General features: G+C 41.4%; 1 protein-coding gene across 1 annotated transcript in view; it reads right to left on the bottom strand.

Annotated features, from left to right (window-relative positions):
* SYNE2 (spectrin repeat containing nuclear envelope protein 2) overlaps positions 1 to 24743 on the bottom strand; it is a 550589-nt gene that overhangs the window by 218090 nt on the left and 307756 nt on the right. The window contains exons 56-64 of the mRNA XM_082274971.1: positions 24402 to 24584; positions 22779 to 22916; positions 17750 to 17935; positions 15884 to 16006; positions 11214 to 11396; positions 7717 to 7809; positions 4125 to 4307; positions 3213 to 3284; positions 1766 to 1876 (exon numbers count right to left, since the gene is read on the bottom strand). Coding sequence (XP_082131097.1) covers positions 1766 to 1876; positions 3213 to 3284; positions 4125 to 4307; positions 7717 to 7809; positions 11214 to 11396; positions 15884 to 16006; positions 17750 to 17935; positions 22779 to 22916; positions 24402 to 24584 — 1272 coding nt within the window. The remainder of the gene's footprint in view (positions 1 to 1765; positions 1877 to 3212; positions 3285 to 4124; positions 4308 to 7716; positions 7810 to 11213; positions 11397 to 15883; positions 16007 to 17749; positions 17936 to 22778; positions 22917 to 24401; positions 24585 to 24743) is intronic.

Here is a 24743-nt window from a genome sequence, read left to right as displayed (position 1 = left end):
TTGATGAAATAAATGTGCAATTTATAAAACACAAAGTATCTCACCAAAGTGAGTACACCCCTCACATTTTTGTAAATATTTTATTATATCTTTTCATGTGACAACACTGAAGAAATGACACTTTGCTACAATGTAAAGTAGTGAGTGTACAGCTTGTATAACAGTGTAAATTTGCTGTTGCCTCAAAATAACTTAACACGCAGCCATCGGTTTCTAAATCGCTGACAGCAAAAGTGAGTACACCCCTAAGTCAAAATGTCCAAATTGGGCCCAAGTGTCAATATTTTGTGTGGCCACCATTTTCCAGCACTGCCCTAACCCTCTTGGGCATGGAGTTCACCAGAGCTTCACAAGTTGCCACTGGAATCCTCTTCCACTCCTCCATGACGACATCACGGAGCTGGTGGATGTTAGAGACCTTGCGCTCCTCCACCTTCCATTTGAGGATGCCCCACAGATGCTCAACAGGGTTTCGGTCTGGAGACATGCTTGGCCAGTCCATCACCTTTTACAGAGCTTCTTTAGCAAGGCAGTGGTTGTCTTGGAGGTGTGTTTGGGGTCGTTATGTTGGAATACTGCCCTTCGGCCCAGTCTCCAAAGGGTGGGGATCATGCTCTGCTTCAGTATGCCACAGTACATGTTGGCATTCATGGTTCTCTCAATGAACTGTAGCTCCCCAGTGCTGGCAGCACTCATGCAGCCCCAGACCATGACACTCCCATCACCATGCTTGACTGTAGGCAAGACACACTTGTCTTTTCTACTTTTCTACTCCTCACCTGGCCGCCACACACGCTTGACACCATCTGAACCAAATAAGTTTATCTTGGTCTCATCTGATCACAGGACATGGTTCCAGTAATCCATATCATTGGCCTGCTTGTCTTCAGCAAACTGTTTGTGGGCTTTTTTGTGCATCATCTTTAGAAGAGGCTTCCTTCTGGGATGATAGCTATGCAGATGAATTTGATGCAGTGTGCGGCGTATGGTCTGAGCACTGACAGGTTGACCCCCCCCACCCCTTCAACCTTTGCAGCAATGCTGGCAGCACTCATAAGTCTATTTCCCAAAGACAACCTCTGGATATGACGCTGAGCACGTGTACTCAACCCCCTTGGTCGACCACGGCGAGGCCTGTTCTGAGTGGAACCAATCCTGCTAAACCGCTGTATGGTCCTTGCCATGGTGCTGTAGCGTAGGTTAAGGGTCTTGGCAATCTTCTTATAGCCATCTTTCTGTAGAGCAACAATTTTTTATTTTTTTCTCAGATCCTCTGAGTTCTTTGCTATGAGGTGCCATGTTGAACTTACAGTGTCCAGTATGAGAGAGTAAGAACGATAACACCAAATTTAACACACCCGCTCCCCATTCACACCTGAGACCTTGTAACATTAACGAGTCACATGACATCGGGGTGGGAAAATGGCTAATTGGGCTCAATTTGGACATTTTCACTTTTATTGCCAGCGGTTTAGACATTAATGGCTGTGTTGAGTTATTTTGAGGGGACAGCAAACGTACACTGTTATACAAGCTGTACACTCACTACTTTACATTGTAGCAAAGTGTAATTTCTTCAGTGTTTTCACATGAAAATATATAACAAAATATTTACAAAAATGTGAGGGGTGTACTCACTTTTGTGAGATACTTTAAAACAACACACATACATTTAAAATAAGTTCATGTCTCTCACTGACGTTCCATTCATCCAGTCACACGTTCCTGTAGGGGAAATGGTTAGCAAACAAAGGAATCATTTTACCTGGGTCATTTGATCCAATGTAACAGGAGAAATAAAGTAATTGCTTGCATCTTCTTTAGCCTTCACATTGAGGTCAACTGCTTCACTGACAACAGTCACTTTCTTCTCTGCCTGAAAAGTTTTTTTTACATGATTTGGATTAATTAGGGCTTTGTGAACACTCTGCAGACTGGAAGTACCATTGTAAAAACAGGTGCGAAGAAGACCATTCTCTATACAACATGCAAGAAACACGTTTATCCACATACCATCCCAGCTGTCAGAACGAGAATTGACTAGGGCTTGCTCTTACTAATGATCTGTTGCAGCAAATAGCTTAAACTATGTCACCCCAATCAGTAAGGTCCTTTTAGATCATATAGATTATCTTCTCGTAATAAAATGTCACAGAAAAAAGTGAATCTATAGCCAAAATGTTTTTTCCTTTTGGATGGGATGAGAAAGATTTGGACCCTGTCATCTTTTTATTGCTGTATACCAGCTAGAAAAACCCACCTTTTTTATTTATTTATTTTTCCGTCCGATCTTCCGTCTTCCATGTTCGGCTGATGTCCAGGGACCAGGCTGGAATGCAGCGTATGCAAAAAAAGAGCGCGCATGCTCACTGTGAGCCTTGCGCGAGCTCTGAAACGCGTTGTGTCACCACAAGCTCCGGTGACGTCACGCAGCGCACGCTGCGTTCCAACCTGGTCCCTGGACATCAGCCGAACCCGGGAGACGGAAGATCCTCCGGCCAGCTTCTTCCCGTCGACGGACTACACCGTACAGGCTACAAACATCCACCTCTCCGGGACCCTTTGGATTTACATCTTCTTTATGCACCGCCAGAGCTGTTATAGCCTACCTTTGTTTATACCACGTGAGTTACTACTTACTGTGTCTACATATTTTAATAAATACTGCACTTAGAGACGCTCTGTGTTTCTCTTCCATTGTTCCTATCCACAGAACCGACTTCCCTGTGTCTCGGAGCCAGCCCTTGCAGCAGTATTGAATCCACATTTCTGCCTTACATAGTGACTCTTCTTGGGACTTTTTCCACTATGGACTTGAATACCCTTTACCCATTCACGGCCATGTAAGTCCCCATTACATGAACAATAATAGAGCCCTTTCATCTTTATTCATGGTAGCATTTTACTCCACCCCTGTAAGACCTTTTCTAAGAGTGCTTGTTTTCTCTCCTTGGTATTATTTTATTGTAAGCTGCAGGTTCATTAAAATTGATAACTTCTGGATTACATTAACAATTAAAGCCCATGTGAGATTGTAATGATTTAGTATACATGTAGTTTAAGCCCTACACCTTACTTGCGGCTTCCATAAAATGGATAACTTGAAATGTTCCAATCAAATATCTTCTTACAAATCCCCAACACATAACCCTCAGTGTGGCAGCTTTCCCATGAGATAACTGATATACTAATAACCAAAATATATTTGTTACCTCGGCAATTAGTGAGGATTCCTCCCCCTCCTCAGCTAGTGATGGCAAACCGCAGGGATCATTCCAGTGCATCTAAATAAAAAAGAGACATACATTATATTATGTTGTCAAACATAGATGTGGTTTCCAAAAGAGCAAGCTAAAAGTATCATGAGTATAGCAACCAACCAGAAATCATCCAATTTCTGACAGCTCTAATCTGATGGAAAGTGGCATTTGACAGGCTGCTTTTTTTTTTTTTTTTAATAAATTCCAACTAATTTGTATAAATTACATGTCCACATTCAATGGAGATTGATATTCTTCAAGAACGCAACCTAGTGAAATTAACTGAACTGGGTATACCAGTTAAGTAAAAAAAAAAAAAATGAATAGAAACTGTTCTTGCTACTTTTTGAAAAGATAAACTTGACATACGCCCTGAGCCAGTTACCTGGATGACAGCTTGATTAGGCCTGTCAGTTGAAGTTTCAAAATACCGGTAACTCATACTGCAGGTCCCTAGAGCCCTTAAAGAGGCATATTTTGTGCAACTTGGCATATGCTACTCGACAGATGCAAAGGCTTGAATTAAAAAGGTGGGCTCACAAATTTTACTGATTTTCTGAGTCCTCCTAATGAGGAGGTGATGTGATGGAGAGCTGGACCTAAGTATAGAAGAATATTCTAATCCAGAGTACCAGTTCTTTAGAAACCAGCAATCAAGTGAACGAAGGGCCATGACTTGCACTCGGTATAACGTCTCAGAGTCTGTAGAAAAACCGTGCTAGATATTGTTGTCAGTCCAAAGAAAGTTTATTTTTCACCGTAGTAGACTAAAAAACAGCCAACGCATTGGGGGTTCCAAGAACTCCTATAGCAGTCTAGTTTACGTTTTGTGGTTTTCCACTTAGAGATTTAGATTTAAATTACCTCATCACTTAAACTGTCTACTCCTTCAGTTACTGGGGACAAAAGAGCTGCCAGATCCTGGACTTCTGGTTCCTGTTGTAAATGCACCAGTTGGTCAATAACTGAGCTTCTCTGAGAAAGTAAAACCCCTTCTTTCTTCTGGCTTAATCCATCCATTAATTTCCTCACTTCTTCAGTTCTATCCTAAAGGTAAATCAGAGAAATAAATGTAAAATGGTCTACTATTCAAAAAACAATATAGAACGGTGTGAATCCCACTGCCACCAATCAAAACTCAACTTTCTTTGAGCTTAAAAAGCTTAAACTATACGGTTTGATATTGGTTACTGAACATCATTGCTGCTCTTTACATTGTTTTACTAAATAGGCTTAAAGGTCATATTTAAAGAAGAAAGGGTTTTGTCTTTGGCAAACACATTATATCTACAGACATGCTCATTAACCAACCAATTCATTCAATTCAACTGAAATTTTAAGGACTACGTCATATATCTTATTTGAAAATGTCACTGCAAATAAACCTAGTTAATAAAGTTGCCATTTCTGTCTGGAAAATGCTTGATGCCCGAGTGTTATACAGATCAGAAAGGTCAGGAGCTTTTCTCTGCCTACATTTTATAGGTCAGCAATTTTGAGCTGTATTAAACCCAAAAAGTAAATAAAATTCTATACTACAGTTTACTAATCCCTAAATGTAGTGACTGCATTTGTTTTATATTTCAGGGTTTTTCTTCTTAATGTTCACCTGGTGATACATGCAGTAACACACTTCCTGTCTTAGGGTGGCTCCACTCTATGGAGGACCAATGGAGACACATTTGGTCAGGAACATTATCAAATGGGTAGAGGGTAGTGTTAGGGCCACAATAAATATAAAGCAATGTCACCGGCGGCTGCAGCTATTTGCATAGCTAGAGATTATCTGTGTTGATCGCTGCTGGATGCACACAGTGTGTGTCAATTCCTATTGGTACCCCTCCTGCTTTGGCTAACACCGTGCATTCTTAGAGTGGTGCAAATTTAAAAAAGGGACTTCTCCCACTGTGTGTCTGCGGGTAGGGAAGCCCACCTAAATGAACCAAGAGCTCATTCACACGAGAGGTTGAGGGAAAGTAAAACCATGCGGTTGAGCCGCATTTTTACTATCCCGAACTGCTCCCCCTTCAGCTGCAGGGATAACACCTAGGAATGTACACATGCTGTGAGCTGGAGGTATACCCTCAGGTGAATAGGGCTGCACTGCGCGTGGTTGCGGCACAGTGCTGCTTTATTTAGGTGGTTAAAACAGGCCATGAGGAGGCAACAGGTCACCTCTTCAACGTCTGTCAAATGCCATGAATGAGCCTTAAAAAGGCATACATACATAAACATGCATATACATACAGTACACACACACAGTACCTGCACTCGCTCTGCACTTGCCCCGTAGGAGGAAGCGGAGTGCTCAGGATTTAGGAACCCACTTTCCCCTTCCACTGTCTGACTGAGCTCTTTCTGTATCAATGCACATTAGTTCGGTGGAGGAGAGGAAGCACAGTCAAATCTTACAGCTTTTATCAACCAAAATGCCATGGCACCCCTGTTAAGAAAGGCTGGACTAGAGGACTACAGAAACGTCTCAATGAAAAATTGTATTAGGCAAGCATCTGACACTCCCGTTGGTGTCGGATGTGAAGAATTTTCAGGCAATCATAGCTGTTGAACAGAACAAGGATCGGATTAAACGGTCATGGGTAGAGATGTGCCGGTTTTCGGTAATTCGATATATCGCATACCCACGGTATTGTTATTGTGGCATTTTTAAAATACCGAGTTTCTCTGCTCCTCAAGTCTGCCTTTAGAATGGATACATTTCAGTGAGCTGGATGACTCGTTCTCTCACTCAACAGTTCACTCACTCAATAGAAACAGCTCTGGTAATATGATCCTAGAGTGAGAGACTTAGCTCCTCCCTGTAACCAATCAGACGGCTCCCACTCAGCACACACCCACATGCTTCTTCCAGGGCTCAGACACAGAAACACTGCTAATACAAGCAAGTTTCTGCAGATAGATAGAATTAGAGAGATAGAATTAGATAGATATTATATATATATATTTATATATAGATAGAGATATACATACATACATGGGCATAGCAGTATATCATATATATATATATATATATACATACATACATACATACACACACACACACACACACACACACACACACACCAGCCTACATTACATTATTATATAGCCATCAAGCAGTGTCTGGCCTACCTGGTGATGACTGGTCCTGGCGCTCTGATCCGATGGCCTGGTCATTAAGGGGGCAAATCCTTGCGGTCCAGAAGTGGTTAAACCTGCAGGAGGACCGGTGTTTTTATCTATAAATTACTTTACTATTGCTTTAGGCCTGGTTCACATGTATGCGGGTTGGGGGCCTACATTTGCACAGTCATAGCAGCCCATTGATTTGAATGGGCTTGGGCTGCTATGCCTGCGTTTTCGGCTGAAAAAAGGTGCATGCAGAATTTAAAAAAATGCAGTGGCCATGAAATCCATCCTTCTTTTGCACCATGCGACTTACCTGCAGTTGCTGCACACACAAACTGTGTTTTTAAATGCCGTGCCCACGTATATAAAAAATGAAGAAAGCTTGCCAGAGCAGGAACTGCAGGTTAGTCGCATAGTGCAAAAACAGGATGGATTTCAAGGCCACTGAATTTAAAAAAATGCTGCATGCACCTTTTTTCTGCGGAAAATGAGAGCATAGCAGCCTGTTCAAATCAATGGGCTGCTATGCCTGTGCAAATGTGGGCCGCCAACCCGCATACATGTGAACCGCCAACCCGCATACATGTGAACCAGGCCTAAAGCAATAGTAAAGTCATTTATAAACAACAACACCGGTCCTCCTTCAGGTTTAACCACTTCTTGACTTTGATTGGATTTGCCCCCTTAATGACCAGGCCATCGGATCTGAACCGAGCGCCAGTTAGGCCAGACACTGCTTGATGGCTTATTTTAGGCCTGGTTCACAGAGTCTGTACTGACTGACTATATAATAATGTGCATAAGTGAACCAAAGTCCCTAAATTCAGCAATGAAATTCAAGTGAGGTAGAAATGTAATAATTTAAATTTAATAATTGAATACCGTAATAATACCATATACCGTGGCAAAACCTTAATCAATTAATCGCAGCATGAAAATCTGATACCGTCACAAGCCTAGTCATGGGACAGGTTGTGCTAAAGTCTTTTTTTGTTGGCAGTGTGTTTTTTCTTTTTCTTTTACGGAACTGAGTTTCTTTAAATATACCTTATTTGTATTTTTTGAATAGAGTAGAGAATGGTTAAAAACACTTGTCTGGTTTTTTATTACTGGGACACACGCTTCTCTTTCTGTCCTGTACACAAAAGGGAAAGTGAGATGAAATCTCTTTATAGTGGGGTCAACACCCTCTTTAAACTTGTCTCCAGAAAGTGTCCCCATTGGAAGATTCCCCCCTCTATTTCTGCTAGGGGACAACTCAAAATTTAGAATTTCTCATCACTTATACTTCCGGTATGTATGCATAAATAAAACTCAATACAATATTTACCTTTATATCAGGAGTTTCATATGCATAGTTCTTGGAGATGTGTTTTAGCTTTTCTTGCTCTTGTTCAAGCTCTATCATTTCACCAATAATTGGCTGCAAAATAAAAACCAAAAAAACAAACACAATAGTTTATGATTTACAGTGATTTGCGTATATATTTTATGAATGACTAAGTTTCCAACAAACAGGTACTGATCTATATCTTTGTTTCATAAGCTTAATGAAAGTAATGTATTGTGTATTTGTGATAGGAAAGTGAATGTATTTTAGAAAACACCAAAAGGAAAATACATTTTTAATGTTCTTTTTATACACTTTTTTTTTTCCAAAAAGCTTTATTAAATAATGTGCACATAAAAGAGAGACACGCTTTTAATAAAGTACTGTAGTTACGGCAAGCAAAAAGTAGTGGAAAACTCAGGTACAGATCATTTTGTTTGCAACCAAGCTGATTTGCTATTCTAACAACATCATGGGTACAAAAGCAACTCAGAAGTAGGCATGAGCTCAGGTGGTTTTGGACCCTAGTCCAAAACCACCTGAGCTATCCTGCCAGAAAGCGGTTACTGCACAAAACCAATGAAAACCAAGGTATTCACAGCCCCGCAGCCACGGGTATACATGGCCTTTGTATACGTGCAGCCACAGGGCAGGAAGTACCTTGGCCACTTATAATTGCTTTTGTGCAGTGACAGCTTTCTCGCAGGGTAACTCAAGTGGGTTTCAGACTAGGATCCGAACATGCCTGAGCTCATTCCTACTCAGAAGCAGCTCGAGGCAGGTTTGAAAAAGCTTGTTGCAACCCCTTAACCCGTTGCCACCTGAGTAACATGTTTCTGTGTTACTCAGGTGGCAAAGCAACTGAGCTGTAGAAGACAGCTCTGGGTCCCCCACTAACAGCTGGTAGCAGGCGGGACCAACCAATAGTGGCCACACGATTGCCGAACCTTCCCACCCTCTGGGTGTACAGACCCTATTATAGGGATGCTGGGGTTGGGCATGAAGGTGTTAAGCAAATCAAATTAACTCTAAGACAAACAAATAGTAACTTGCAAGCACCTGAAAGACACCTTTAATTGACCCACAGGCATTACAAGATAAGTGCAGTTGCACAATGAATAACGCATGTACTATATGCTTTTCTGCAGCCTCTGATTGTAAGGAAGGGTTAATCAGCGGGGTAAACTAACTCTACCTCCTCTGCATATTTTAGGACGCCACTGCAAAGGGTGGCAATGCTGTGGCAACCTGCAGAAGTTGAACCTGGTCTCACAGGATCATTTGGTATTTTTTCTATTGATGAATGATCATTAGGGACATTTAAGGTGGCAATTTCATTTATTACATTTATTTTTTTTTACATATTGATTTTTAGTCTTTACCTTAAGTTAGGGGTTAGTCACTAAACCCACATCATAAAAAAAACTATCACTAAATGCTGTATTACACATGGTGTTCATCCTCACTCATTCACTATGAGATTATTTTTCTGTATTCTGCAAAAAAAAAAAAAAAACCTGGCTGATCCTGCTGCTCTCTCTCTCTCTCCCCCCATCTTATGTCCATGTCCCCAATTCAGCTAGAGATTTTGCAGCTGTGGTGGCAAGTCTGCACATGCTCATTTTGCATGGAGTTTCTATGCTGAGCATTTCCTCCCTATCACATCTGAGCAGCCCATGCTACTATAGAGTCACACGTGGGTGTATACACAGTGGTAAAAGACATCCCACTCCCTCCATCCTCCATGCCCACTAACCAGCTATAAACACGAGGGTGAGATATTACATAAAGATAAAAATGGAGGCTTCACCTCCCTCTTATTCGAAGACACAGGCTGGAGGGGCGTGAAACAGCCCGTGACTGGCAGAAATCCACCCACCAGGTTATTGTCAAAAAATAATAAATATTTTATTTTAAATATATATTTGTATGACAATTTAAAAACGTTTATTGATATTAACCACTTCAATACAGGGCACTTTTAGCCCCTTCCTACTCAGGCCAATTTTCAGCTTTCAGTGCTGTTGCACTTTGAATGACAATTGCGTGCTCATGCAATGCTGTACCAAAAGGAGATTTTAATATTTTTTTCTTTAAACAGATAGAGCTTTCTTTTGGTGGTATTTAATCACTACTGGGATTTTTATTTTTTTGCTAAACGAAAAAAGAACGAAAATTTGGGGGGGGGGGGGGGGGAGTTTTTCCTAGTTTCCGTGATCACTGATAAGAAGGCCCTAATATGCATAACTGATGGGCACTGATAGGCGGCACGGATAGGCGGCACTAATATGCGGCATTGATATGCAGCACTGATGAACAATGGTAGGCAGCATTTATGGGCACTAATAGGCAGCACTGATGTGCATTGATAAGAATGGATAGACAGCACTGATGGGCACTGATGAGGAGGCTCTAATGTGCAGAACTGATGGCCACTGATAGGCGGCATTGATATGCAGCACTGCTGAGCAATGATAGGCAGCATTTATGGGCACTGATAAGCACTGATGGACAGCACTGATGAGGAGGCACTAATGTGCAAATCTGATGGGCACTGATAGGCGGCACTGATGGGCACAGATTGGCATTACTAGTAGGAACTGCCAGGCATCACTTGTGGGACTGCACTGATAATCATTGCACTGATTATCATTGCTGATGTCTTCATTGAGGAAAGATGCTTCTCTTCTCACACGCTGTTAGTGGGAAGAGAGGAATTCCAATAACTGGCACTTCCCATTTACACTGTAATCAGCTGTGATTGGGCACAGCTGATCAAAGGGTATTTATCGTGATCGGAGATGCAATGTGTCCAAGGAGCACACAGCACAACCGATCACCATGTTGTGCGCCCCGCGTGCATGAGTGGCTTGTTCTGAAGGATGTCCACTCAGAAAAATAACAATTATTTTTACTTTGTATTCCAAAGGCTGTTTTGTTTTTTTTTTATTTTGAATATGTGACCAGCAGCAGAGGACTAGAAGCTCCCCCTGCTTATGTTTCCCTGCAGACAGGCTGGGAAAGATCTGGATCATGTGATAGCTGTATACCGATCAGGAAAAAGGATTTTTCTTTTTTTTTTTTACTTAAAATAAGGACAGTGCCATTATCCACATACAGAAATAGAAGGGACAATATAAATTAAACAGTGTGTTTTTAGTATCACTTTATTTCAAAACAGCATATACTGAAGTAATATCATTTCCCTTCATACAGCACTAACTCCTTGGAAAATGTGGTAAAGTCAGGCAGGAAAGTGAGATTAAAACCTGAAAATAGTATTTTTATCAGCTCTTGAATTATAGTTTTAAACCAAAAACCTTCATATTACAGACAAAATGGAATTTTGAATCATTTACCTTTAGCACTACAGACAGCTGCTATTACAATAAGGACAATTAGAATATATCTGACAGGTCTATAGAGACACATGAAAACAAGATAGTTTATCTATTCTGCCTATTTGTCCTTGAGATACAAAAATATATGTCTCGTACCTCTAAAAGCTTATTCTGCTCCTTGGTAACCCTTTCTAGCACTTCAGCCTCTCTCAAGAGTCGTCCCATTCTCCTGAACACGCAAAGTGACCGCACGCCAGAGGCTGATAATGGAAGAGCAGGTCTATAGGCCTCTATGTCTGCAACTGTCCCTCTAATGGTGTCTATATTTTCCAGGATGACCTAAAAAAGGAAAGAAAATATGTGAAAAAGCCAGTAAAAAGCCATTAGGAGATTTATGCAATAAGAACTTACAGTAGAACAGCCCCCATAGTCCGCTCACTTTACATAAGGCACAGGAGATACCAAACTCACCTAGAGGTGAGCTGTCACCAGGGACCAATCTCTTTCCTTATGCCTCATACACACGCAACGATTATCGGCCGACCGATCGTCCGACTTTTGTCCAGAGTGGTGTTTTGTTGGTTGGAATGTGCCTAGACTGCACACAAATTTTCTCGGCCAACAAAAATCTACTTCTGAAGTGATGTCATGTGCTGGTTTACTTTCCGTGTGTTTTTTCTTCTCTGAGCATGCCCAGTCTTGCTCATCAGATTTTTGTCTTCCGAAATCTGTACTGACTGACGGAAAATCAGCCGTTGTGTTGTTGGTCAACAAAAATTTTATAGCCTGCACACCAGATTTTTTTCGGACGAAAAGTCGGAGTCGGTTGTCGGAAGCATCATACTAACAAGCCGAAAAACGGCCGATCGGACGTTGGCCGAAAATTCCCGGCCAATAATCGATGCGTGTGTACGGGGCATTAGGCTGCTTGCTGTCAAGTCCCAGTGCCCTCTGCTATAAATCAACTATCATTTATACGGAAAAGCAGGACAGTGAAGACTGCATGAGGATACATGTGAATTGGCTGTTGGCTGAATGTTTTTTTATAGCATTTACTAAGAAATCGCAATAAAGAGTCTTGAAACAAGCCATGAGTGCCCCGCTTTTCATCTCTCTCAGCCTGAGAGTATAATAATTATATGAAAAGTGCAATAGCAAATACCAATGAGTCCTAATGCTGGTAACTTAAGTGACAGCTGTTAAAGCTGGCCTCAATGCAAACTGAATAACCGGATGAAATGCATACAAGAGAGCGATCGCCCTGAATCCTCGTAATTACACAGCTTACATAAAATAAAAAAACAGTACTGCTCAGAACTAAAAGTTTTGTATGAATGCTTAAAGGGGGTGATAAAGGAACCAGGAACAGGCTGCTTCCTGTGAGTTCTTTCTGCAAACTCGAGACCATTCTAACATAGCACTGACACTTCCAAACAAAGTTTGAGCATGTCGCTACCTCCCACGTCCCTCAAATGTATATTGCCCCATTACCAGACATGGGAGTAAGTCACACATGTGCAAGTCATAAGCAAGTCTCAAGTCTTAACCTTCAAGTCTCGAGCAAGTTCCAAGTTACTGTGGCAAAAAGCAAGCAAGTCAAGTCGAGTCCCTGCTAGAAGTCAAGCAAGTCAAGTCATTTATTTTGGTCAAGTCACAAATCAAGTCAAAATACTGATCTACCCCAATTTTCATCTTTAAATCAGTTAAAAGTCAGTGATCAGGAAAGGTTTTGTTCTATTTTCAACATTAACAAAACTGCTTAGTGCTTTTTTCTTGGCATATTAAAGAAACACTTTGAATGCCCAAACAGCTCAAAATCCTTCATCCGGTCATGTTTCAACACCACAGTCACTAAAAACATGTTAAGTATTTCCATTGTTAAACAGCCAGTGTCCTAAAAATCAGAACACACTGAGGTGTTTTAAGCTGTGGTGTCAGAAACATAACATAACAGGCACATTCATTTTGCTTTAACACATCTTGAGAAAATGCAAATATTTAATAACTTAAAAAAGTAAAGTCATTTCGAGTCATATGTCTCAAGTCAAAGTCAAGTCTCAAGTCATGAATGCCAAGTCAAAGTCAAGTCGAGTCTTTTATTAATTTTAGTCAAGCAAGTCTCAAGTCCTCAAACTGGTGACTTAAGTCTGACTTAAGTCAAGTCATGTGACTCAAGTCCCCCACCTCTGCCCATTACTATGAAGGGTTGCCTCACTGGCTAATAGAAATGTGAAAGAAGTGGGAAGGGGCCGGCAAATTTCAGCATAGGAGGTGCCGAAAACTGTGTGTCAGTATGTCCAGGGATTTAGCAGCAGAGGCAAGGAATTAGAGACTGCATCAGGTATGGGCTTTGCTAACATTGTTATTTTAAAAACGGCTTTGACATTCATGCATATGGCTGTGAAGGCAACAACATTATTGAAACTAGTATTTTTTTTTTACCAGAATCGACTTTATTCTGACAAAAGGGTGGAGAATTATGAAAATGGATGCAACATGGCAAAAACTGGACACAGCCTGATATTTTATTTATGATGTCACCGACATGGGACAGAACAATCATTCATAACCCCTCCAAATGTTTTTTTTGCCTAAGCAAACAGGAGAGTGCAGTAATCCCTAGCAACTAATCTGATTCCTTTCACCTGATCTAATTTACGATTTAACCACTTCTGGCCCGGACGATTTTCCCCCTGAATGACCAGGCCATTTTTTGCAATTTGGCACTGCGTTACTTTAACTGACAATTGCGCTGTCATGCAACGCTGTACCCAAATAAAACCAATGTCCCTTTTCCCCCACAAATAGAGCTTTCTTTGATCACCTGTGCGATTTTTATTTTTTGCGCTATAAACAAATAAAAAAAGCGACAAGTCTGAAAAAAAAATAATAATATTTCTCAATTTATACTATATAACATTTCCAACAAAAAAAATAAAAATACAATTTTTTCATAAATTTAGGCCAATTTGTATTCTGCTACATATTTTTGGTAAAAAAAAGCCAAATACACGTATTTCGGTTGGTTTGCGCAAAAGTTATCGCCTCTACAAACTAGGGGAAGATTTATGTCTTTTTTTTTTTACTGGCAATAGCGGCGATCAGTTTTTTTTAGCGGGACTGCGACATTGAGGCGGACAGATCGGACACCTAAATTACATTTTTCACACTTTTAGGGGGATCAGTGACATTACTATAGTAATCAGTGCTAAAAATAAGCACTGTTACTGTAGTAATGACACTGGCAGGGAAGGCGTTAACCCAGGGGCGAAAGGGTTAAATGTATGCCTAGGGGGTGTTTTCTAACTGTGAGGGGGATGGGCTTATGAAATCAACACAGGGACCTTTGTTCTTAAATAGGAGAAACATAGGAGCCCTATGATGATTGCTGAGAGAATAAATGTATGCTGTGTTTACAACAGCAGACCGTAGTTCTGTCTTCAAGGGGGCGATCTCGGGTGCCTGGGGGCGATCTCGGGTGCCTGGCAGTGATCGCCGTTGCCCAGCGACAATCGCGACCGCCCGACCCGCGAGTCAGCTTCCCCGCTGGCGAATGGGGGCCCCCCACGATCGCTCCTGCGAAGGGCTGTACAGGTAAGGCGATTAGTGCGAACCTGCTGCCGTATATCTGTGGTGGCTGGTCGTCAAGTGGTTAAAGTACTCGGTTCCTCATTATTGGTCTACAAGATCCTTTTTTTTTTTTTTTGACAGCCTTTACAATCAAGGAGCGGATGTGTCCATCCTTGAACACCATGGGGTGGTTGTAATGAGCCCAACTTCACAGCACACAAGAGTGTACAATTCAGCACATGTTCCCATAGGTTTATGTACACATGCATTTCTTTTTATATATAAAGGGCCAACCGGCCGGGTAAGAGGAAGCACAGCATTTAGCCTTGTGCAGTATAAAACAGCTTCTCTCAGCTAGGGTTTCTCCAAAGTTTGCTAGGAGTTATTTGAGCAATGAGCAACTTTTCCCTTTTAGTTAAAGAGGTTGTAAACCCACTTGTATAACTTTTACCTATAGGTAAGCCTATATTAAGGCTTACCTATAGGTGCTATAAATATCTCCTAAACTTGCACCGTTTAGGAGATATTTACAGTGCAAACTGCCGATGACGTCATCGGCGCAGGCGCTCTGAGGGAACGGCCACCCGTGCCGTTCCTTCAGAGCTCAGTGCCGTGAACGGCGGCTCCCGCGCGCAGGCGCGGGAGTGTTGTAATCGCGCCTCCGGACAATCAGATGGCCGGAGGACGCAAACCCAGAAGCAGGACGGCAGGACATGTCGCCGTCCTGTCGCTGAGGTGGCGGCACGGCGGGGGCTTCGTTTTAAGGTAAGTACTACATAATGAGCTAGTATGCGATGCATACTAGCTCATTATGCCTTTCTATTTACAGGGCTTTTTTTTTCTCGTTTTTTTTTTTTTCGACTTTACTTCCTCTTTAAGTAACCACTTACAACAATTATCTTTTTAGCTCACTGTAGGGGGGTTCTACCCAATGACCACCGATGTAAGGGGCCATTCTTTCACATTGACCACCAATGTAAGGGACATTCTTCCTACTGATCACCGATATGAGGAGCATTCTTCCCCTTGACCATCACACTAATGAATAGTGAGATGTTGATATAGTAATTACAAGCATTTGTCTAGCTAGCTAGTGCCTTGAGTCTGGCAAGTTAATGCAAGGGATCCTTTGTGGTAAAAAGGTTGAGAAACATTGGTATAAAGTGTTAATTTACACCCTTTAGGTAAGTTTGGAGCTAGATTGTTACATCAGATAAATGTGCTTTTTTTTTTTATATAAAAGTAGAAGCTCTTACCTGTCCATGTTTGTGGTGCTCTTTAGGCGACATTTCATCAATATCACTTGATGTCAAAATAGTTCTAATAGAAGCCACTCTCTTTTCCATCTTTTTGACTTCATTCTCAATAGAAGCAACCTCCTAAAAATGGAGAAAAAGATTGTAATGGGAATTTTTACATCCAGATTACATTTGAACCCACACATGGTAAGTTCTATGATTGCAAAGTTGTAGCTGCTTTGTCCCCTTTACTGCCCTGAAATCTGCCATTGCCAAGTCTCACTATGACCAGCATAATGTCTTATAACAGCAGCCACCAAGTATTTTCGAACATTGGTAGTAAGCTTCTAATAGTTTATTACTCATTGAAATATTCTCTGAACTTATGTTTTCATAACTCTTAAATTAAATTGAAACCCTTAAGCTGGACATACATGGATCGAAATTCAGCCGGTCCCTGCTGAACTGTCAGAATTTTAGATCCAAGTATGGGCAGCCTGATTGTACCCAAGTCGATCAATCAATCAGCTTGGATACAACCATCTTGTAGGATTTTTCTACATGCGATTACTGACAGTGGCTATAGCCGCTAAAAGTATCATTGTATTCTGCTGGCCAGGAAGGCTCCCCACGCTGACAGAATACAATAGCGCTGTAGGGAGCATTCCTCCCATCAACACTGACTGTGTTGATGGGGAATCAAGCAATTTTCTTTTCACCTATGGTGGAAAGCAAGAACATGTTTTTATTTATGACTTGCCATACTGGATGGTGGATTCCAGCAACATAACTGGAGAAAGGGTAATGATTTTGCAATATTTACTATATTTCATTTTATTTATAATATTCAAATTTTATTTTAACCACTTGCTGACTGCCTACCGCAGATATACTGCAGCAGGCTGGCTCGGCTGTGCGAACTGGCTTATGGATATTCCGATATGGCGATTCCCGCTGAGAGAGTACGACTGTCTGCTGTTGTAAACACAGCAGACCGTTGTTCTCTCTGGAATGAACACAGAGAGCCAGTGATCCTCCTATTTAGGATTACAGGTCTCTGTGTTGATTCCAGAAGTACCTCCCCCATACAGTTAGAAAACCCCCCCCTAGGCTCACACTTAACCCTTTGATAACCCCTGGTTAACCCCTTCCCTGCCAGTGTCATTATTATAGTAAGAGTGCATATTTTTAGCACTGATTACTGTAGTAATGTCACTGGTCTGCCAAAAATGTAAAAAATGTCAGTTAGGGGTCCGACCTGCCCGCCGCAATGTTGCAGTCCCGCTAAAATTCTCTGATCGCCGCCATTACTAGTATTAAAAATAAATAAATCTTTTCCCTAGTTTGTAGACGCGATATCTTTTGCGCAAACCAATCAAAATACGCTTATTGTGATTTTTCTTTTTTACCAAAAATATGTAGCAGAATACAAATTGGCCTAAAATGATGGAAAAATTAGATTTTTACATTTTTTTTTTATTGGGAATGTTATATAGCAGAATGTGAAAAATGTTTTTTTTTTTTTCAGAATTGTTGCTCTTTTTTTGTTTATAGCGCAAAAAATACAAATAAAAAAAATTGCACAGGTGTTCAAATACCACCAAAAGAAAGCGCTATTTGTGGGGAAAAAAAGTAAATCAATTTTATTTGGGTACAGTGTTGCACGACCGCGCAATTGTCTGTTAAAATAACGCAGTGCCGAATCACAAAATAGGGCCTGATCATTAAGGGGGAAAATCTTCCAGTCCAGAAGTGGGTAATTCTATATAGAATATTTACAGTATTTAATGTACAGTATTTGTCGGCGTCATTATTTGGCACATGTTCTTTCCTGAAAGGATAATAAACACATAACTGCACATGTTTAGGGAGTGACAATCTTACATCTGCCAAATGTTGGATTTGTGGTAGAACATTCACAATTCTTTGCTGAATATCCTTCACTTGGCTTTTTACTTCACTGAGGCCTTCTACAATCGTATCTGTCTCGCAGATGATAGACAGTTCCCCTAGCTCAGAGCTGATGGTGTCCAGGAGCAGGTGTTTTTCCTCCGCATCATCCAGTGCGATCTGCTCAAAGAAAAACAAGAAATGTATAGCAGGTTCACAATCCAAATCAGGTCATTAGCTTTACGCGACCCCCCTGAGCTAGTGTTAAAAGTGTTTTAAATGATGTGCTGAAAGTATGAGGAAGTGTTGAGGTTGACATCTTCCAAGGATACTGTTTTTTTCAACTGCCAGACAGGGCCGGGACAAGGGGTGGGCATGAGGGATGGCTGTCCTGGGCGCGGGAACCACCGGCCCTCTTGTAGGGGGGCAAACAAGGACACAGGGAGGCCCACACAGGGAGGGGGAATTACTGACAGACAACAATTGTGTCTCTCTTCTTCCAGCAGATGAAATCTGCTCTCTCCCTCTCTCCCTGTTGCCAGCTTTCAGCTGCTAGAGGAAGAGAGACACAATTGTCATCTGTCAGTAATCCCCCTCCTTGTGTGGGCCCCCCCTCTCAGCGCTGGCTCTGTCAGCTCTATATTTGCTAGGTGAGTTTGTTATCTCTGTAACTTCTCTCCTTGAAGTTCTTCCTATACTCCTTGTCCCAGCCTGTATATTTTTTTCATCTCTCTCCCCCTTTGCTCTGTCTTCCTGATACAGCCACAGCTGATCAGCTGCATTCCCATGGGGTGAAAAATGTATTGTTACACCCGTTCCATAGCTGCCTGTTGTCTTGTCCCAGTGAAGTTTAGTGTGCTTTATGTAGCTGGGCTTCCCCCTCCTCTCCCCCAGACTGCTTTCTGATCTATGCAACTTTGCTTCTTCTCACCTATACTGTCAGTTGCCTATTCAAATCCATGTTATCAACTCCTTCTACTAACCCATTTGCTAAATGATCTGGCAGGAGCACCAATGCATGTGCACTGCAGTCTCAATGGATGGCATACCATCCATTGAGAGAGCTGTGACCATGCCTCCCGCGCATACGAGTTACATCATTGCAGTTTAGCCAAATGACTGGAGCCCAAGAACCCAGAGAGAAGACCAGACAAAGATAGAATCCCTCTCAGTAGTGGCTGCACACCGCTGGAGAGAACTGTTTTTTTAGGTAGGTCTGTCATAATACATTTTTACATTTTCCCAACAGGGTTGTTAAAAAAAACAACATTTTGAAAAATATATTTAGGGGCTCATTCACACAGGTACTCTGGCTGTGTGAAGGAGGGGTTTGGGCTGGAGCCATCTGTCATTCTATCTGGATGCAGCGCCTGTATGAACACAGCCGCAGGCCCTAATTTGACAGGTGTGCAGGTGAGTGGCCCCCAATGCACACTGTCTGTGTTTGGGCTGTACACTTGCATCCCCACGCATTTCAAATTAAGACCTTCAGCTGTGTTCGTACATCTCCAGGTGGCCAAATAAATTAACCACTGGTTCACACTGTACAGACCATAGCACCCAGGTGCATGAGCCCAAGACCTCCATCACACACACAGATTTATCAACTCCGTTTCATCTTTTAGATTTAGCAGGAATTATGTGAGTTATGTTGAATTTGTGTCTGCTGATAATGATCCTAATTGTATTTTTCATTGAAATATAGCTTTAATATTTTCTTTGAGGGGGGGGGGGGTCTCTGTCAGATAGTCTGTCCGGGGGCCCCGCGATTTCTATCAGCAGCCCCTTGGTATCATGTGTGGTGGGGAAAGCGGCACCGCATAGAGTGTTCTGACCTACAAGCTGACAGGAGTAGTGATGGGAGCTTCACTACTACAGTCAGCTTAGCACTGGAGGAGACAAGCCAGATCTGGAGAGAAGAGGGCCGGGAAGAGTGATTAATTGTATTTGCTCTCCCCTCCAGCTCTGTCTCCTGCCACTGCAGCTCTCCTGTATCAGGACTGTGCAGGGTTTGCTGATCTTCCCCCATCTCCTTCCAGCAAAGAACAGGGGTAGGGGGCAGGTAAGCAAACATTGTACAGTGGCAATATGAAAGCCAGTGGCATTTCTAGTGCCAGGCCCCCATGCTGCGATCTTATAGCCATCTATAGCCCCACAATAGTGCTTAAATTGTTTTCTTGAGCGGTAAGGGGATTTTTACTGACAAGGTCCATGCATTTTAAGGGGTTCCATTTGGCATCTTCACCCTGGGCACTAGATGACCTTGTCCCGGCACTGCTGCCAGACTAATCCATTTATACATTTTAATTCACTTACCTTGAGCTAATACGCAGATTTGAAGTCTTGACTTCACTTTGACTTTTCTGATCTGCATGCTTGCTCCAGGTTTATGTCTAGTTATGACTTACTATTGTACTAGGGCCATAAAAAACCAAGCAACTAGAACTTTTTAGAAGCAGGTCAGCAACGGCAATCTGCTTATATCTCTCAATACAGGGTGCTTGATATACCTTTGTTAGTTAAAGAGTAACTCTAATATTGTTGCGAAAATACAATCCCCTCTGAGTAATCAATGTACATTGCAAGGATTTTAGCAAATGTTGCAAATTCCTACCCGTTTACGCTTTTGGATACTGATTCTAAATGGAATTGACTGTTTCTTTTCCATCAGCTGGGTTACTCTGTTCTGATGAGAATAGTTGCAGTGCCTGCAGACCTTTAGAAGTGATCGACCCTTAGGGAGTATCTCACCAAAAATGAAATTTGTGTTGCAGAGCATGCCTAAAATATGACTTGTATCTTAGTGCAGAATTCTTTACACAAAAAGGAAATTACTTTTCTGTTGGTGAATGCCTTCAGGTTGCCATATTACATTGGATGTTACAGTGACTGCAGTTTGAAAAGTAAAATTTAATAACAATAAAATTACAACATGGCTTGTGTAACAATTGTATATGCTATATTAACTTTTTTACTTGCTACTTGGTTGCAACTTTTACTTACTTTACTTGTACATAGTGTGGTTTTATATAGTAATAGAGCATGTTCACTGGACAAGGGGAATTTTCACTTAGTGAGTGAGGTGAGGCTTCGCAAACTGAAAATGCACTTAGCTTTGCGCATGAGGTGAAACTGTGCTTACTTAAAATGGTTTTAAACCCTTAAGGTTTTTACCTTAATGCATTCTTTGGTGTAACAGATTCCCCCCATTCCCGATCCAGCGACGTGCATAAGAGCTGAGGCTCTCCCAGCTCTGTCCCTCCTCTCTGGGCAGATTGATAGCATCAGGAGCCATTGGCCCCCGCTGCTGTCAAATACTGTGACGAGTGAGTGAGTGGGGGGGAGTTGGGCCAAGCCACCTGGTCTGTGTCAATAGATGCACACAGGGTGGCTTGGGAGTGAGCCCACGCAAATGCCCCCATAGGAATCGGCTTTCTATGAGGGCACTTGGCGAAGAGGAAGAACCAGGAGCACCGGCAGGAGACCCCTAGAATAAGAGGACCAGGGCTACTCTGTGCTTAACCTTTGCACAGAGCAGGTAAAAATATCATGTTTATTATTTTATTTAACAAAAAAAAAAAACACTTTTAAATCACTTAAATCGCGAGCAACCAAAATTACAGTGTTTAAACCTATTTTCCTCGCATGTGGTTAAGTATTTTTTGTAAACTTGAAGTGGTTGTAAAGTGAGAAGGTTTTTTATGCTAATGCATTCTATGCATTAAAATAAAAAGTGTGCGGCAGTCCACCTAATGCTTACCTAAGCCCCCTCTCTATCCAGCGATGTCCACAAGTGTCTCAGCCGTCCACAACTCTCTCCTGATTGGCTGAGCCACAGAAGCCAATCAGGAGAGAGAGGGGAGGGGCCCAAATAGCAGCTCTGTGTCTGAATGGATACATGGAGCTGCAGCTCGGCGCAAGTGCCCCCATAACAAGCTGCTTGCTGTAGAGGCACTCAACAGGGTAGGAGAGGAGGATCCGGGCTGCCCTGTGCAAAACCACTGCACAGAGGAGGTAAGTATAATATGTTAATTATTTTAATATAAAAAAAAAACAAGACTTAACAATCACTTTGAATTTAACCTGGCTTCACTCCTGGCTTCGCTAGGTGATAGGTGACTTTGCAAAGAAAATAGCAACTTTAGTCTGGCCATACATTTACAATTTCAACCATGGTCGATTGCTCAATTCTCCCATCAACATGGTCAATGTTAATGGAGGAATCCCTTCCACTATGCTCTTGTATTCTGACAGCAAGAGGTTCCGTCATCAGAATATAGATATTACTGCTGCAGGCTATTTCAGGTGGCAGTAATCGTATGAAAGAAACGGCAGGCTGGTTGTACTGAAGTGGATCCATAGATCCTGGTTCCTGCTGAACCGGCCAAATTTTGATCAGTCTATGGCCAGCTTTATTGAATGAAGAGTTGGTAGCAACACACTGTTTACTATTATCGTCACTTATCCTTGCAAATCTCTGTAAATCCTTATACAGTAAACCAACCAAAATGTATAATATTTTTGGGAGGAAGGATGATATCAATCATCCTGCATGTATTATGTGCGGTTTGATTCCACACTCCCAACAAGGATGTGACAAAGCGAGAGGTCAGCTAGCTGTCAGTCCATCACAGCCACAGTTCAATGGGAACCCAAAAGGCAATGGTAAGAAAAATTTGGGGTCGAGCTGTCCCCATCACCGCCATCAAATTTTCAGTGAACAATCCTTTTCCTGCAAATGCATCAGAATGAAAAGTTGACCAAAATGAAATGCTACCTCCAAGGTCACTAAGCTAAAACTATGCTCTCTCTTCCTTTACAAAGGGGTATAGTCCACATGGGGAGAACAATGACATTCTTTGTCTATGGTCCATCCTCCCAGGGGCAAGGCTTATATGCCAGGAGTCTACTGTGTGCCCAATCTACAACTAAAGAAAACAACAGATTCAGATGTGTGGTAAACACGATGGGGAAAGCCCTATCCTCTACTGAGATCCTGTATATGCATGTCTTTTGTTCTTACCACTAGAGCATTAACGTGTTTATTTAGGACCTTGGCAGAACAATCCTTCAACTCTGTATTTATCAAGCCATCTGTATTCTGGATCCACAATTTTGTGCTTTTCAAAGTGTCGTCATATTCTTCTAGCTTGCTAGCTGCCTGTGAAAAGAATATAAACTTTTAGGTGATAAACAAGCATTAGTTTAACACTACATTGTAGGTCAGTGATATTGAGTATTTACAATTCCACACATGTATCTCAGAATCAATTTACAGATTGTTGGCACTCAGGTTTTGACCGGTGATAGAATACATCATGTATTGTCAAAGAAAAAAAAACAGCACCAAAGAAATACCCATGTTGAGACTAAGGCATCTATATGGTTATGCTTATTGATGAAGGATCTCATTTAAAAAAGTTACGGGATACTGCTTTTTGCTCTCTGCTATACACCACAATGTTATTCCACACCTCTATCTGCATTTTTAGCCTATTTAAAAAAAGACTGCAGTTTGTAGCCAGCAGTATGTCATGGAGTTATCCCTGCGTAATACAACCTGATTGGAGGAGAGGAAAATGCCACAGTAAGGCCATACCACTGCTTTTAAATGGACAATTAAATGTTGGGGAAAAGGTTGGATATGAGGTTAAAAAGCAATTTGAGACAACATGTGAAACCAGATAGTGAACTAAATATGCTAAACTGCAAACGATGCAGCTATGCTAAATTAAAAATAGTGCTGAATTTATTATAAAGTGATCCTGTCTCTACAGAGACAAAACAAATAGAAATACCTGCAAAAAGAAAAGGCTCTGTATATATATATATATATATATATATATATATATATATATATATATATATATATATATATATATATCTTTCCTTCAATACAACACCTTTCAGGGTCACTGGGAGTGTATTTAAATGAAATGACTTGGTCTTCCTAAACAATGTTTACAACAATAGGACAGACGTCCCCTACTGATTCCAGAAAAGGTGATGGGTGCAGGCCTAGGCAAGGGTGGATTTGAAACAGGAATCATGTTTTATTTAGAGTGAAAAACCCCTACATCTAAGAACCAAACCAAAAGATGTAATACATTACAGCTTACCAGTCCTTAGTGGTGATAGCTGCATATATTTTCCGGTGTCACAATTTTTCCCTTTTTAACCTGGTAATTCTGTCAGTAACAAACTTTCTGTCCTTAGGTGACAACGCTCACTCATCACATAGCATCTATAGAGGAGCAAGGTTGTCAACCTAGGGCAGGACTACAGAAAGCCCCCTTTCTGTAATTCTTAGAGATAACGTGGATCATTATAACTGATAAGACTGCAGCAGAGACGGAGAGCACAGAAAGTTATTGGCCAACATCTAGAAGGATTTCTAAGGATCAACAAGTATTTTTTGCAGTTACCTAAAACACATAAACCACATTTAATGGACCAAAAATAATTAAATAGGAGAAAATTGTTAAGATTTACATATATATTTTTTTTATCATCATCTACCTAAAGGATGCAACTGTGTTAGGCAAGGCCTAGCTTCATTTAAATTCCCACATAGCTAGATCGACCATAACAATGGTGCTCGTCTTAGAATAAAACAATACAAATACAGCACAGCCATATCACTCACCTTGTTCAGGTTAGCAGTTCTGCGTTCAGCAAGGTAGGTGACTTGCTGGTAATAGTTCAGTGGTTCAGTCACTTTATCCATCCACTCCTGTGCTAGGCTAGGGTCCTCTTCTGCCAAGTCCTGAACTTCAGACTCCAGTGCATGTAGTTTTGAGTGCCAACTATCCACTTCATCCCAGACTTTCTGCAAAAGGGGAGCCATAAAATATGAAATCATCTCTTTTGGCACTTTGAACATGGCTTATCTTTGGTGGTTCTTACTTAGACATCAATAAGGTCTTAAGAAGGTATACATATACTTTTGTGCATTGCATGCTGAACTGTATGTGTACATGTACCATAC

This window comes from Pelophylax lessonae (assembly GCF_965119305.1).
Source record: "Pelophylax lessonae genome assembly, chromosome: 13".
Taxonomy (NCBI): domain Eukaryota; kingdom Metazoa; phylum Chordata; class Amphibia; order Anura; family Ranidae; genus Pelophylax; species Pelophylax lessonae.
The sequence above is the reverse complement of the archived record's forward strand: the minus strand, read 5'-3'. Positions and strand labels throughout refer to the sequence as shown.